Source organism: Cnephaeus nilssonii, assembly GCF_951640355.1.
Source record: "Cnephaeus nilssonii genome assembly, chromosome: 3".
Taxonomy (NCBI): domain Eukaryota; kingdom Metazoa; phylum Chordata; class Mammalia; order Chiroptera; family Vespertilionidae; genus Cnephaeus; species Cnephaeus nilssonii.
Window position 1 is genome coordinate 66,357,632 of NC_137074.1, and position 17,284 is coordinate 66,374,915.

The 17,284-nt window shown below is 40.2% G+C and overlaps 1 protein-coding gene across 2 annotated transcripts in view; it reads right to left on the reverse strand.

Annotated features, from left to right (window-relative positions):
- Positions 1-16,734, reverse strand: part of TMPRSS7 (transmembrane serine protease 7) — a gene marked incomplete at both ends in the record, with an annotated part of 37,989 nt that extends 21,255 nt beyond the window's left edge. Inside the window, 9 exons of one of the 2 annotated variants that reach the window (XM_079763509.1) lie at positions 423-535; positions 2,663-2,793; positions 4,133-4,361; positions 5,108-5,146; positions 6,064-6,257; positions 7,828-7,895; positions 10,605-10,735; positions 13,916-14,150; positions 16,687-16,734. In XM_079763509.1, coding sequence (XP_079619635.1) covers positions 423-535; positions 2,663-2,793; positions 4,133-4,361; positions 5,108-5,146; positions 6,064-6,257; positions 7,828-7,895; positions 10,605-10,735; positions 13,916-14,150; positions 16,687-16,734 — 1,188 coding nt within the window. Of the gene's footprint in view, positions 1-422; positions 536-2,662; positions 2,794-4,132; positions 4,362-5,107; positions 5,147-6,063; positions 6,258-7,827; positions 7,896-10,604; positions 10,736-13,915; positions 14,151-16,686 lie in introns of those variants that run through there. The other variant, XM_079763510.1, reaches the window with a different exon arrangement.
- Between the last annotated feature and the right edge of the window lie 550 nt (positions 16,735-17,284).

The window sequence follows — 17,284 nt, forward strand, 5'->3', positions numbered from 1 at the left end:
ATATGGTTTGTTTATACAACTGAAATATATATTGCCTAATCCAATTTATTATTTATTTATTATTCCTATTATTATTCAGATGGTGAAGTAATTAAAAATTAACAAATGAGCTCTGTCATAATAAAATAGTAAATTCTTTGATCCCAGAATAATGTCTTTGCATTTTTAATACAAATAGACAAAACAAAAAATGGGAAAATAATCCCCAGGCTGCAAAGGGCAGTTAATTTGTAGGCAGAGGGTTGAGGTTGCAAAAACTTTCATGTTCTAGATAATATATTTCAAAAATGTTTACATTTTATAAAATTAACTAATACTTTTTTGTAATTAAATTTTATAATAGAGGTAATTTAATTCAAAGATAAATTGCTACTAAAAGTAGGATAACAATATTTTTTAAGATACTGGTAAAACTAGGCTACCTGAAATTTCCAGGTACACTTGCATTTTGGAGGATAGTAGCTTGGGTAATATGGACTTGAAATTTTCCCTTCAAAGCCAGTGATTTCTTTGACCAACACTGTGTTTTCACACTCTGAAAAAAAAAAAAATCCAGTAACACACAATGATTTGCAGTTGTGACATTATGGGAGAGACACTACATATATTTCTTTCACTATAAATGCTCAGTTTCTTAATCAATAAGCATGTATAAATGAATTTAAACTAAATTTTTTACAAAAGAAATAGTACACTACATAGGTATAGCTAAACTATTTGTTCAAATTCTATATTTGTTTCCAAATAATGTATTTTGGTTACACATTTACAGGATGCTATTACTTTCTAAAAAACACAGCTTAGCCTGGCCAGCATGGTTTAGTGGTTGAGCATCGACCTATGAACCAGGAGGTCATGGTTTGATTCCCAATCAGGCATGGTCCAAGCACATGCTAGAGTTGCAGGCTCCATCCCCAGTGCGGGGCATGCAGGATGCATCCAATCAATGTCTCTCTCTCGCTCGCGCTCTCTCTCTCACGCTCTCTCTCTCTCTATCTCTCCCCCCTTTCTCTCTGAAATCAATAAAAATATATTTTAAAAACACACAGTTTATATAAATTTTTAAAAGCTTCTGAACTTCTTTTGTTCAACTAAGTGCATCTTTATTGTTGAAATATACCCAGTTTACATAACATGCTCTGTTTAAGACAATCTAAATGTTTATTCTTGCTGATATGGTAACCCTTCTGCTAGAATGTAAGCTTCTTAAGAGTATTGATTTACCTCTATTTTGTTTACTGCTATTTCCCTAACACCTAAAGCCATTCCTGGCATATAAAGATGCTCAATAACTATTTGTTGAGTGAACAGACAAAGTCCATTACAATGTTTCTGAGATAATCACATTTTTAAGCTTTGAAGTTAGAGATAATTTTCAACCTAATAATATCTCAAATATCTAGTCCAATAAATCCATTTTACATTTGGTTTTGTAATAATTTGAAGCAGAAAAACTACGAAAATAAGCCAATGCCTCAAACTGTAGATGAAACTACAGCTATCACTATCTACATAAGCCAAATCCTCTTCCCTCCTCGCCCTTATCTCCCATTCTGATCCCTTTGGCTTTATTGATGCTCATAAAGAAGTTACCAAGGAGAAGAGGGGGACATCTGTAATGCTTTCAACAATAAAGATAAATTATTTTTAAAAGTTACCAAGACATGACCTGCAAGATCCGATCAGTTGCCACATGTGCCACAAAGAGACTAGAGTTTATTTTTGTTTTGCTTTGCTTCATTACCCCAAGTCCAAAAGAGAAGAATGAGGGGGATCATTTTTGCTTTGCTTCATTACCCCAAGTCCAAAAGAGAAGAATGAGGGGGATCATTGTTGCCTAGTAAAACCCATTCAATCCTCAAGGGTTTTGCTTCACAGGCACTTTCTGGAATGGCATTCACATGCATGACTATAAATGAGACATCACAAAGACGGACTAGTGTGCTAGTTACTTGCCTACCAGCTCCAAACTGACCCTTCTCTGTTCTGCAGTGCCAGGCTGGGACTCTGCAAACCATTTCCTTTCTTTACTACCTGGCTTCCTGATAGGCTCTGCCAATGGGGGTGCCAACTGGAAACTAGAAGGATGGAGGAGGAAGAATCAGACTTCCTGCCTCTTATTCCTCGAAGCGTCACCCCAAGGACACTTCTTCACTCCCGCAGATAACACTTCGTTCCTGTACAGAGTTGAATCCTGTTAGTAGTTTCTCCACCGTCCACTTTATTGAATCTCCCGCAAAGATACCAGCCTCCACTGCCTGGCACCCTCTCCCCGCCCCTCCTTAGAGGTCTGGGTTCCAGGGCCATGAATATCTGCCTCTGAACTCAGAAACACCTGCACCAGCTGAGCAGCAACCCTTCCTCAGAGTTTCATTTCACAAATCCCTCCTCCAAGCTCTATTCCTCCAGTTGCTTCTTATGTGTTGCTTTCTACACGATACAAAGAAAACTCAGTTGTCGTTTTGCCTCTTGAGTTACCAGTTCTTTAAATTAAATTTTCTCTACTAGACTAACGGATATGATATTTCTCTTCTGACTGGACCCTGAGTCAGGGTCCCTGACCTACACAACTAGTGTTATAATACAGCCTCAGGAGAGATCAGACAGGAGTATCATAACAAATATTTCTACAGGTGACTTTTTTGGGGGGCGGAAAGCTTACTTTGTTCTGGAATGACTTCGAAATATGCCCGGATTCCTGATAGCCTCCGTATCTGAGGAGATTTAAATGTCACCAACATGAGATTATTTGTAGAAACAAATGACATTAATGTTCTTGTGGGTTCACACATTCTGAAACCAGATAACAAAACAATTCATGAACAGCAGGTTATTGAGGAGTGGGCCTACATCCAACACTAATCCCACACATTTTCTGGGCCAGCCACACAGTTCTCGTTCATCAAACTCCACCAGCCAGGTCCTCACCAACTAGTGGCTACAGGGCACCACACATGGAAAGGAGCTGATACGGGAACAGAAAACTGCCAAAGAATTCCCCTGGGTGGCCATCACTGGACCCTCCTTGGGGGCAAACAAGGTAGAAAGGGGTACTTAGTGGCTAACAAAACTGGGTTCAAAACTCAGGTCGATCATTTCAGTGGATGAAAAACTCTGGGCAATCAAGTACCAAGTCTTCATAAATGCCACGTTCTGTACTACGAACAGAAGTAATAATGGTATACTCCTCATAGCATTGTGGTGAGGCTTAAATAAGGAAATAACTAAGTATGTCTGGAAGGATGAAAAAAACTCAACAACTATGATTGAGGAGTGAGATCCAGTGAAAATTTTACCATTCACTGCATACCTCTATACACTGTATGGACTTTTGACATACACATACATCCCAGAAATACAAATAAATAAATGCATACAGAAAACACTGTTGCATAGATATGTTAATACTATTAAAAGTAAAATAATCCGTGTACATTTTTAGCACAGTGAATCAGAAATAATAATTCTGACTAAAGGCCAACTGACATTAGGTTAACAAAATACTAAGCACTCATAAAGTAAAATATTATTAGGACATATATAGGTATAAATGAAACGCTTTATGCAAAAATACAACAGATATTTGTCCTGGGTAATGGGCTTGTGAAATAGTTGATATTGTTTTCTCTGACCTCACTTTCACAGTGAACATTGTATTATTTTAAAATAAGGAACAACAGTTAATTGTTTTATTGATGTTATACAATCATCACAGAATATTTATTCTCACACTTTATTGAAACAGTGTACTTCACTATGATTTTAATAAAAGTAAAATTTTTAAAAAATCTGTTAGATTTCAGAAATATTGGCTGAAGGTCCTGCTGTACTGATTTCGACTCTCTTATACTACAAAAACAAAACAAAACAAAAAAAACTCTCCTATATTACAAAAACAAAAACAAAAAACCTTGTACCTGGTAGGCTAATACAGAGCATGGGTCAATCATTGACCTGAGTATATGCAGAAGTGGCTCACAAAAAAACCCAAGGGGAACCCAGATGCTACAAAAGGGAGACATTGTAAAACACACACACACACACACACACACACACACACACACACACACACACAAAACAAACAAAAAACAAAAAAACCTTTTCACCCACAACCAGAGGGCCTGCCTGATACCTGTACAAGACGGTGCTCCGGATTGGCAAGAGGGAGTCGTAAATGGTCAGGGAGTCGGTGACGCAGTTGTCGGCTTCGATCTGGACGGACTCTATGGACAGGCGAATCAGGTAGCCCACGATGGCCACCAGCTTGAAGTGGCACATGAGCCTCCCGGAGGTTGCAGAGATCTCCAGAGGGTAGCGAAGAGACAGGTGATCTGCATACAAGTACTGAGAGCAGCCGTTGTCTGTGGAGACAGCGCTCTTGTTTTGTTTTAGGAATGACTTTTCTAGAAATCTTGTTAGAAGAGTAAAGAGCAGGAGAGGTCACGTGGAGGCCATCTGCGGCCTTTGCCATCCTGAAGGCCACGCCCCTCTCTCCTGATCACAGCACCTGGATTTCACTTTGAGACACTCTCCTTATGTCTATATGGTTTGGTTGGGGTTAACCTCACCCCTAGGTGCAGAGGTGGGCACGTGACTCTCACTGGCCAATCAGAGAGTCCTATAAGCGGGGTCAGGAGTGGGCATGTTAGCCAACTGGAGACATTGAGACCCAGTCCCAGCACTTCTGCAGGGACTATCAGGAAATCTATGTGGGTTTATTTCCCACCATGGTTACTAAACTGATCAACTACAAGCCCGGATCTGCAGGTGGCCATGTATGCCACCACATTGGACAAACATGCTTGATGGGGCCTCAACAGAGGAAAGCAGAGATGCAGAGTCCTGATGATATGTTGTCTTAGAACCTCGCCCAACTGTACCTGAAGCTCCACCCCCCACCCCAGGGGAGCCCCATTCGTATGAGTCAATCAAATTTCTTTTACGCTTAAACCAGTTTGAGTATATTTCTGTCACTTGTAACTGAGAGAGCACTAACACATACCATCAATTGAAAAGGAAAACTACAGCCCAAAAGATACCGATTTGGAGGCAGTGGGGTGTGTAGGATAGGGGAGGGGGAGGGAAGAAGCCACATGACATAATTTACCAGGTCCTATGGTGGAAGAGTAATCTGACCGAAGCCCAGCTGCATTGAAAAACAAACAAACGCACATAGAAAAACGCACATCAGTCTCGTCATTTCATCCTGTTAGAATTTTGCCTAGAAAAAAAGTATTTTCAGTCCTTTAAAAGCAATCCAACATATCTGGGATTTGTTTTAAAATAATCCAGTGAGGGGAGGGGAGGTTGTTTAGGTATTTAGAGATCAAATAGGACAGAAGTGAGCTGATGGTTTTTGAAGCTGAGTAAAGGGTATAGTAGAGTTAATTTTTCTATTCTCTTTCCCTCTGTATGCTTGAAGTTATCCATAGTAACAAGCTTTAAACGTCTTTAAAGGTAAAAATGAAACAATAAGTATGATAATAATTAGTCATATTAATTATATCTGAAATAGTATATGTGTTACAGAATTTTCATTCATTTAACAAATATGTATCAGCTTCCTACTATCTGCCTAGCATACATATGATTGAAATCAAAAGAGAACGCTGCATAAATTTTGTATTATGCAAAAATTAAACCATTATACTGTCGAGACAAATGATGGAATTTACATTTGACAAAGCTATGGGGCAGGCTGCTTGGAGCATTGGGCAGTACTACATAACATAGGTTCAGTTCTGTCTGGATGAGGAAAGAGACAAGACAAAGCTCAGAAAAATTTTCCTTCTGCAGGACTTTGTGCCTTGGAGCCTTAGTTTGAATAAACCAGACTAAATATAGGGAGGGGTGCACTTTAATAAATTCAATTTCATATGTATTTTGTCCCCAGTTCAATTGCCCAATCAATGTATGTAACATTTAGTAGCTTCCTTTATAACATAGCTCCCATATCTTCCACTAATCCTGTTCCACTGGGACTGCCCAACGGTGACTGCAATAATGACCTCATCAGGAGTGCTGCAGGAAGGACTGCTTAAAGGAGAATTAGCCAACAATCACCATTTAGTACCACGGAGTCCATGTCCACGGCCAGACCCTGCAAGCTTCCCACAGAGGTCCGGTTTATGATGCTCGTCTGGATGGAGTCCTTCAGGATGGCGGCCACACAGTCCTCACAGAAGATATGGCCCTTGGCATGTGGCATGACAAACACAATCCAGAAGTGGACCAGGAGGCCACCTTTGTTGTTACTGCTGTAGAGAACGGAGAAAGATGTTCAGAGATACCTCTTAGGAAGGAGACTTTTATAGGAAGCCAGTGGCCCAGCTGGTAATTTCAAGGTAAGGCCTGTGAGCAAAGCTTTCAACTGAACATAACTTCCTTCTTTAGGGATTCATTGCTTCCTGTTATAGGGACTGGAGAGGGAAAGTATCGTGGTGTGTGTGTTCTTGTGTTGACCCATCAGTGGATAGTTGCACCTCCATGGAGAACACACTATTTCTGTGGCTGTCAATCAGTATTCACTGCAAGTTATCATTTTTGATACCTCCTGGTGTCCATACACAGTGCTAAATCTGCTTTATCCCATTTAATTGTATCAGAAAGGTCGATTACTGTTCCAATTTTACAGATGAGAAAATTAAGACCAACTACAACTCAAAACCACACAGCTAGTAAGTAGCACAACCAGGAATCCACCCATTTTGGTTTCAGTCTGACCCTGGAGCAGGCACTGCTAACTGCATGAATATTATCATGATTTATGAAACAAACAAAAAAAAAAACAAAAAAAAAAAAAACAAGATAATGTTCTGTAGTAAATAATTTGGGTAATAAAAGTGAAGGAAAGTAAACAAATTGCTTTATTCTAAGACTTTAATACCAAAGTGGATTGTGAATCTCTGCAGATGTATTGGGGGTGGGGGGAAGGTGGGCTACAGTACAGGGCACATGATTTTTCCTAAAAATTATTTGATCATGGAATACTTTTTTTTTTCTCAGAAGACCTCTAGTGATCAGTTTTTACTGAACATACTTTGAGAAATACTGGTCTGTGTTTTATTTTTACCCTGACCCAATCTAGCAGCCATGTGAATGGCCATTCTGCCCAGTGGCATTAGTACATGTAGGAAGCGGTTATAGGGTTAAGCCTCAGACTGACCTGCTGGCAAAGTCGAAAACAAATCCCAGCTTGGCGGGCTCAGTCCTCTAAGCATAATTAAGCTTGATCTTGTGACTGCTCCCTAGATCTTTCCTGGGTAGCTAGTGGGCTGTGGGAGGGGCAGCAAGTGCTGCCAAAACAAGTGAAACTTACAACAACATTGTAGATTACTTTGTTTGTCCCTGATTAAAAATAAAGCACCAGCTTTGCAGTCTGGATCTGTTCTGTGGCCTCAGCAAGGCACAGAAAGATCCACCCAGCTCCCAGCTTTATGACTCTATTTCTGCGTCTTGTTTTCTTTATTTCTAATATTTCTCAATCCCTGGCCACCTCCATTTAGAACCAGTTCGTTCATCTCTCTTTCCGCGCGGGACAAGGAAAAGGGAGATCCCCGCCATGTCTGGCCCCGGCCGCATCAGGCACCCGCAGTACAGGGGTCCTGGATCCTAGCTATGGGGAGAGGGCAGGCTTTGGTAGATAAAAAGGAAAACTCAGCATGAGAGCATAGCAAAGAATTGGGTCACTATTGTGCTAAAAGGGAATTAATCCACAATCGCCCCTAAGAAGTTGCTAGAGAATGGTGGTATCTTGGCCTTTTCAGGGCTTTGAGAGGAATTTATAGCAGTGAGCACAGAAATCCCAAAGCAAGGGACACACAATACCTGACATCTGCAATGACAGACTGCTTGTAGAATTTGGAGAAGGCAGATGTTGTGTAAACCAGGTTTACCTGAAAAAGAAAAACCGAAGTGTCTGAAATCTTTCACTCTGGCTTTCTCTCACAGTACCAAGCTCTGATTAGCTATCAAGGAGATAAACAAGACTCAAATTAAGGCCTCTAACTCCAAACCCAGACATTATTCCTTGAATTCATTTTCTTTCTTTCTTTTTTTTTTTTGGGGGGGGGGGCAGAGGGGGTGGGGAGAAGGGTAGTTAAATCCTCACCAGAGGATTTTTTCCATTTATTTTTTCTTAGAGAGAGTAGAAGGGAGGCAGGGAGGGAAGGTAGAGAGAGAGCGGGGAGAGAAACATTGGTATGAGAGAGACACATCGATTGGTTGCCTCGGGCATGTGCTCCAACCAAGCCAGGGATAAAATCTGCAACCCAGGTACATGCTCTTGACTGGGAATCAAACCCAAGACCCTTTGGTGTGCAGGCTGATGCTCTAACCACTGAACACACAGGCCAGGGCTATTCCTTGAATTCAAATACATTTTTACTTCCTGTAGCAGTCTTGGATTTTTTTTAACTTTCATTCTGCTTTCTCTAAATAATAATTTGTTACCTTCATTTATTTCTGTCTTTATTCACCTTAATCAAGCTTAACTTCTGTGTTCTGCCTAGTCTAAAGTTAATTTTCTCCACAATTAATAAAGCAAATGCCTTTAAGCACATTTTAAAAGTGCTTGACCCAACCTCTTTTCTATTAATAAATGGCATTGAAAAATTAAATTCTTAAGGACACATTGTTATATTAGCCACTAGGGGGCGAGTGGTGCCCACAACCAGAACAACCACCCCTTTCCCAGCTCACCAGTCTCTAGGGAAACACCCAGCCCTTTTAAAACTCCATTAACTGGATCTCAAAAGAGAGCCATTTCAATCAATTTATCTTTTTCCCCCTACTTAGCATTTCTAAAACCAAACTGATTCATTTGTCAAATCTTCTCTTGAATTCCCCTTTCTACGAAGTAGCAACAATTACCCACCTAATTGCCCAGAAGGAGGAGGGGGCTGGGAAATCACGTTAGAAATAATATAGCATAGTGGGGGGAAATATGAGCTGTGGAGTTTAAATTCACTATGCAACACAGAACATGTTACCTATACCTGCTGAGCCTCCATTGTGTTTTTCTCCCACCTCTCCTTTTCTCCTTCCTTCTTTCCTTCCTTTCTTTTTTTCTTTCTTTCAATCTGTAAAGTGGTTGTCAAAATGCCTACCTCTTTGGGATAATTTGAAGAATAATTGATAAATATTAAAAATAAAGGTGTTAGCCTGGCTGGTGTGGCTCAATGGTTGAGCGTCAACCTATGAACCTGAGGTCATGGTTGATTTCTAGTCAAGGGCACATGCCCAGGTTGCACGCTCTATCCCCAGTGTGGGGCATGCAGGAGGCAGCCAATCAATGATTCTCTCTCATCGTTGATGTTTCTATCTTTCTCTCTCCATTCCTCTCTGAAATCAATAAAAATATATTAAAAAATAAAGTGTTTAGCAACATACTCAGTATATAGAAAGCCCTCAATAAATAAGAGCCACTGTGCCCACTCTTGTCTTTGCTTGCTCTCTCTCGCAGCTCTTCCTCAGTCTACACCAAAGTGTAGTGGAGTCACCACTATGCAGGCCACCCTTGCCATTAATATGCAGACACAATTTCGCAGAAACTTTCTAGTTAATACTACGTACCAAGATTGATGAATCAATATTTTTCTATTTGACCAGTAATAATTTTAGAAAATCACCCAAGGAAGTAATCAGAGATACAGACAAGTAATGCAAATAATTTATTGTAACATTATCAATAGTAGCAAAAGCTGGAAACAACTTAAATATCCAATAAAAAGGAATTTTCTAACTTTGTAGTATTAAAACTTAGTTTCTTTTTGTTCTTTTAAAAAATATATCTCTTTATTGATTTCAGAGAGGAAGGGAGAGAGAGAGAGAGATAGAAACGTCAATGATGAGAGAATCATTGATCGGCTGCCCAGGCATGTGCCCTTGACAAGAATTGAACTCAGGACCCTTCAGTCCACAGGCAGATGCTCTATCCACTGAGCAAAACTGGCTAGGGTTGAAACTTATTTTTTAAAGAACACTTAATTGCCTAGAAAAATACAATCTAATGGTAAAAGTTAAATATCAGATTACAAGACTGAATATCTACTAACACCTCAATATTGAGCTATCTCCTATGTCTGTGTAGTCCAGAATAAAACAGGGCTCTATCTTTGGTGATGTTAAATAAGATTTTAAAGTTCGTTTTATACTTTTATGGGTTTTACACTTTACATATTTTATTTATACTTTTTAAAGTTATACTTTACACTTTTAGATACTTACTTTATACCTCTTTTATAGTTTTAGACATTTCTAAATTTTTATAATAAATATGTCTTAGTTCTTTAATGAGAATGTTCTTTTTAAGTGAAGAGATGTCAGTGCATGGACCAGATCACCTGGTCCAATCTCTTTATTTCACAGATGAGAAGAACTGAAACTGAAGCTCATAGAGCCATTTTTTTTACTTTCAGCAGAAAGAAAGAAAGAAAAAAGCAATTCTATCAAATAAGCGATTCTATCTTACAGCCGACATGAGCTAAATCCCATGTTTTCTGACCACTTCTGCCTACCCCGCACACTGTGACCCGGTTCCACCCCACCTTTCACCCCCTGACCCCACCCTGCCCGGCCTCTCACCACCACCCCCATCACCTCACCACTTGTTGTACAGTCCGTGTCACTGACAGAAATTCCCTGGACTCCTTCTGTCGGTATTCAGGAAGAAACTCAATGTTGGTGATGCGAAACATTCCAACAAAGTAAAAAGCATCTTTGCTTTCTGTCTTGCCTGTAAGACAAGAGAAAAGGCAGGTAGGGGGCTTTCCCATTTGTGTGGTAATGAGGCATTGTCTGATCTATGCCAGTATCAGGTTCCTGAAATTATTTTATTTTAGGCAACTATGTATTCTACTGGTTCGCAGCTTGGGGAGTTCTAAATGTAGTTAATAACATATCTTCCATCAGCAGTAAATCACCATGTCCCTTAGGATACTCTCTTCTCTCTATCAGCTTCTGACAAGTACTTAAGAACAAGATTAAAAGGACAAAGATATACCTCTTGGACAGTCTACATGTCATAGAGTCACTAAGGGGCCAAAGAGAATATATACAATGTTTATGGATCCCAAGTCTGTAGAAGGTCAGGAGGTAAGAAATGTATACAGTCAAGCTCTGAGGAGAAGTGAGCATAGTGGGAGAAGAGGGGTGGACCCTCCAGTGGTCCTTCACTGAGCCCCTGACCTCTCGTCCTCTGTCTGACTTTGGCTTATGCCCAGGGTGCTGGCCTGTCCTCAGTTCTGTGAGGTGCAGGGAGAACTCACCCTTCGGATAAGCCACTGTGGTCCTCATCCCAGTGTCAGATCACTTTTTCTCAAATGCTTTGCCTGTGAGGTCCATGGCTTTGGGCATCAGGCCTGCCCAGAAACAGGCAAAGACATAACTGTGTCTGAGTTGTCTTCAGACAACAGGTAAAGACACTGCTGTTGTTTGAGAATAGCTTGGGGAAATGAGGGCTTTCTTTCTGCCTTTTCTTTTTGTTTTTACCAAGGACTTCCTGCTATGTGGCACTATCCCCCAGACCCTCGTGGCAGTGGTAATCTCTTTCCTGTGGTACCAGCCCCACGGCATCATAACTCCAGTCTGGATGGCTGTTATTCTAGAGGAACAGGACCTTCTTTTTGTTTCTCAAGCCCTAATATAGAGTAGCCAGTGCCTGACTTAGCTTTGAAGCTCAATAAATACATGTGGGAAGGAAGGGAAAGAAGGAGGTTAGAGGAAGAGCACAAAGAAATACTTAATAACTGGTAGTTATTAAAAAGATGGTGCATGAATATTATGTGAACTGAAATAAGTTAGGTGAAAAAAAGAACAAGAACCATATGATTTTACTCATATGTGGGACATAAAACAAACAAAGCAACAAATGAACAAACAAGCAAACTCATAGAGAGAGAACAGTACGGTAGTTACCAGAGGAGAAGGGTGTGGAAGAAGGTTGAAACGAGTAAAGAGGGTCAATTATATGGTGATGGAAGGGGGCTAGACCTTGGATGGTACACTTAATGGGATATGGAGATGATATAGAATTGTACATCTGAAACTTATAATGTTATTAACATGTGTTTCTCCATTAAATTTAATTTTTTAAAAAGAAGGTACAACTTGGCTGAGTGATAAGAAGCAGCCTCTCTTGAGTAGCCAACTCAGGGTCCCACTAGTTCCAAACAGTGTAGTGAGGCAGTGGCGGGGGAGAGGGGCACAGAGTAGGCGGCAGGAGGCCTGAGTTTCTGTCTTAGATTTGTTCTTTCAAGTTAAGTGACTTTGGAATGATCAATTTGCCTCACTAGGCCTCTCATATAAAACAAAGGTTTGTGTGGGGTTTTTTTGCTGATTTTATCAGGTAAGTGATTCTTTGACTTTTTCCCCCTTGCAGACTTTTTAAAATTTGAGTGAGAGCTGTGACTTCTATCTAGAAGTTCACACATCCTCTGGCATCAGTAAGTACTCAAGAGGAAGCATAACAACAATGTAAGGGAGATCAATTAGGCCTTGAAATGATTACAATGACCAAACTCTTTAGCACAGCCCAACACACAAGACCCTGGTGGGTCTCCTGATGAGCTGTCCACTTCATTTCTCAAGGCCATTCGCCACACCCAAATTTCATGTATTGAAACTAACCTCTGTTATTTGTTGAACAGTTCTCGCTATCCATACCATTTTCCCTTTGCTCCTACTGGTCTGTCTTCCTGAAAGGATCTTCTCTGACTTTAACACAGCCAACAAACTACTTCTACACAATGATCTTCCAAAACTTCCTACAAAAATGCTAGGGCAATGAAAAGTATCAGTTGAGGGCCAGAAGAGAACTGATGGGAAAGAAGTTGGTTTGTTCTGGGTTGTGTGTCTTTTGTGTTTGACTTAATTGCCCATTGACTTGACTTCTCGCCCTAGTATGTAAAGACAGAGATTCTTCCTGTCTTCCATTCTGTCCCCAAGCCTATCACAGAGCCCAGCTCATTGTGGGTACTCCAAGATGTGTCAAATGAATTTTCAGAAACCAGTTCTTGAAGCTTCCTCTGAATTCTATCCTTGGGCAAGTTGGCTGCCTCTCTTCTGTGATTATAAAGTGATTAATTAAACAAAACAAAAAATAAATAAATGAACTCACCCTCCCTTTCAGCACTGAACTGTTTTTTGAAAGTACAAAATCTATATGTGAGCTTTTTGAAGGTAGGAGATGTATCGTGGCATGCCTGATGTTTTGCATTATGCCACACAAATTATAAGTGGCCTGGACTGTTCAAGATAATATTCATTAATTCTTTTCCTACAAATCTTGCTTTCCAACCACATTTTAATATCCTTGATAGAACACATATCTTATATTAAACATATTAAGATGTATAGAGTGGGAAGTTGAGCATAAGTCAACAAAGGCTATACAGTTGCTGCGCTGCATTAGGTTAGTATTCTCTAAGGAAGAACTTAGTTATGACTCCTGCCCAATCAATCAGATCGACAAAAACATAAAAACAGAGGAGAGAAAGGCTCATGAGTACAATGAAGCTCAGAGAGCTGGAATATCAGGTTGCCTAGAAACAGGCAGTGGGTGGAATGAGGAAATGAAACAGTTTAGCATTCCATTCATTTTTAAAGCTAAAAATGGACTAAATGGATTACATTTCTGAACTAGTCAACATTTGTTCCTGAGCATCCTCCTCCACTCTCATCCTGTCCCCCATCTCTGCTCCTCTTGCTCACCTGTGGGAAGAGAGCAGTAGTAGGAAAAGCAGAAAGGGGAAAGCAATTCTGGTTTATTCCTCCAAAAACCTCAACAGTTTCAGAAATTGTTATTAGTATAAGAAATAAGGAAAATCTATCAGAAACACCTGCATTGGGCCTGCATTTCTCCTGCTGAGCTCGCTGGGTAAGCCCTAACTCCAAAGGCAAGTAGATTTTAACTCACTGATGTAGAGCCACAGAAGGGTCCAGGCTATGACTGCCAGGATGAATAAAAACACTGTGAAGAGAATGATTTTATTCTGGACATTCCAAAAGGGAGCTTTCTTCTTGGGTTGCTTCTTGAGTTGGGCTTTGTTGATGGGTTTTCTTGGTGGCCGTCTCCCTGGTCTCCCTGGTCTCCCTGGTCTCCCTGGCAGCTTCCCAGGGGCACTGACCACCTGAACTGAGATATTGGATATCTAAAAAAAAACAAAAACGATGTATTATCAATTAGAAGTAGTCTAGAGCAAGCATGTCAAACTCGCGGCCCACAGGCTGCATGCAGCCCACAATGAATATTTTTGCGGCCCAGCCAATATAATGGTATGTAAGAAACATTTTAATAAAAATTTCATAACTTAATTTTTACAATATCATGTTATACATAATCTATATATATAAAACCTTAATTTGCAAATCAACCAAATGATGGAACAACCAGTGGAACAACCAGTCACTATGATGTGCACCAGGGGGCAGACGCTCAATGCAGGAGCTGCCCCCAGCCCGCAGGCCCCGACCAGTGGCAGCTGGGGGAGGGGGGGCAGGGCCGGCAAGCAGGCTGCGCAAAAGGCGGGTGCAAGCAGGGGCCCCCAATCGCCCCGCTGGTCGCCTCATAGATCAGCCCTGATCTCTGGCCAGGGACCCTACCCATGCACAAATTTCATGCACCGGGCCTCTAGTTATTAATAAAGAACTACAACATTCGCAAATGACTGATTACTATAGTCATGTTGCATTCATTTTCCTTAGATGCCTTATGCGCCTTACAGGCACAACATTTCTCTCCACTAATACTAGCATCGAATATTTTAGCAGCTGATTGCCACATTATTAGTCTTGGACTGACTTGTTTGGTGTGCATGACAGGAAATATTTTGCTTTCAGAGAATAAGAAAAATAGGTTTATTTGCATTACGCTTATTAATTTGTGCAGTTATTCAGTGTCTGGTAAGTTAATGTTCAAGAAAAAAATATTAATTTTTATTAAAATGTTCTATTATTTTATGTTAATGATTACTCATTTATTTCAGCCCTTTGTATTCAGCATGTCTCTATCAAAATAAGCCTATGTTTCTATGAAAATTGAAGCTTTTGTTATTTTGCAGCCCACATAAACTTAAATCTTGTTTTTTGGCCTGTGTTAGCCTTTGAGTTTGACATGCTTGGTCTAGTGCTTAAATGCTATCACTCAGTAAAGAGAATCTTGGTGCTAAAATTCCTAAGTGTGTCAGTCAAATGATTTACATAAGCATAATAAATTGACTTGCATTTGAATAGCACAATTAAAATCAGGAAAAATATAGACATTATGTGAAATGGTTCCCAGGTCCTCTCCTCAGCTCCCCCTTTTGGATAATGATGCTGCAGAGGATAGGCCTGAATTTCATGGAGGATAGACCAGAGGACTGAAAGGTCAGGAGTCGATTTCTGTGTTCACAGCTGTGGGGATATGTGTTTGTGTTTAAATGTTTGTATTATATAGCTTTTCTCCCATGACCAGTTTCTTCTGGGCTGAAACAGGATTAAAAAAAGAGTATAAGTTCTTTAGAGAAACAATTTCTTAATTGTGGCTTCAGGACTGAGTGGTAGGAGAAAGGCATGAAGGATGATGTTTGTGGAGGGCTGTATGTAGGAAAGGATCAGAGTGCTGGTTTCACCATTGTCGCACACATATGCACTTTTATGCCAGCCGCTGCCCTGATCCATTTCCCAATCACAGACGATTTAAAAGTAAAGATGAAATAGAGGGCTCAGAGAAGATTATTGGTTTTACTGTATTTGTGTGCAAAGTGTTACATGCTGGAGGAAAAAATACATTATTTAACTATTTCCCTTCCTTTTTTTTTTTTTCCTCTGTTACCCTCTGCCATTTGATCCTGTGAATTCTTTAATAATGTATGTGAGAGTTTAGCTTCTTTGAAGGAGAGATTTATACATGTCAGGGTAACTAAACTCCAGTGATGAAATGACTTTTAACCACACATTCTCTTAAAGGCAACCATCTAGAACACCAACTCCAAAGAAATAATCTCTCTTCTGGGCTCCCTTAAGAGTTCTCTCATTCTGTTACACTCCTTTACTCTTCCCTTCAAAGCACCTGTCTTCCCGTCTTTTATCCTACCAATTCATGGGATAATATGTGGCCAAGGACATTCTGAATTATTCATGGCTCCCTCATTCTTTTTTGCCAAACACCCTTGTCAACCCCTGGAGTGAAATGTAGCTTATATTCCTGCTGGTGAAATTGAACTAGACCAGACCTCATTTCATGTGATGTCCTGCAGGTTTTAGGATGATGTTTCTAAAGAGAAAAACGTTCCATGAGCTGATTATGATGTCAAACTATTTTCAAATATCCCCCCAAAGAAGTGAAAAAGAAAAACACACAGAAATGCTAGTACATGTAGCACTGACAAGGCCAGGGTTGGGTCTTTGAGTGCAGGAACACATTATAGGCAGTCTCAGTTAGCACTGATTAAATTTTAAAATGGAATTTGTGCAGAGATCAGTACAATTTCCCTGGAGTTTTAGAAAAACAGCTGCAAATCAATTGCCAAGTATAGCACTTCAAAACAAGCCCACATTTGTAAAATCCATTAAGTACCAGAGGAGGATAAAGTATTTCATTTTTAGTCCCTTTATTTTTATAAAGCAGCATGGTCTCATTTTACTAACAAGGTCAACAATAAGTGGCACTCAAGCAACAGAGAAAGCTTCCTACGCTGTACTTACATTCACATCAGCAGGTTTGGATGAAACATCGCTCTTTTCTTTGTCCATTTTTAAGTGTCCCACATGTGAACATCCAAAGGTGTCTCAATGCCAGTTTTCAGCCCCTTACATTCTCTCTTGAGAAGAACTGGTCGCCGCATTCAAGCTAGCTTTCAGAGGAAAGGAATCAATTTACCTTCACCGGGTCCAGTTCAGAAACTGAAGCTGCCTCATTGCTATATAGCGAATGTTAAAGGGACCTAGCAGTCAGCATTGCACCCCAAACTAAAGCTTTCTTCATGTAACTCTAATATGAGTCAGCCCCCCCAGAACTGAGCCTCCGGGCAAGGTTGCCTCACATGGATACAGTCCAACAACCCCCAAATATTTACAAATCATTTAAATTTTTGCCAGCCTCTACTAAAGAATATTAAAATATCTCATCTATAACCTTCCGCTCCACTTCTTATAAATCCCCACATCCTATTGCTCTTGCTTTGGAAACTTCACTCTCCAATCTAGCTCTCAATTTTCCAGCTCCCCTCTGAAAACACCTATCTAAGAGGTTTGTTTGTTTGTTTGTTTGTTTGTTTGTTTTCCTTTTTCTTCCCCTCCACTG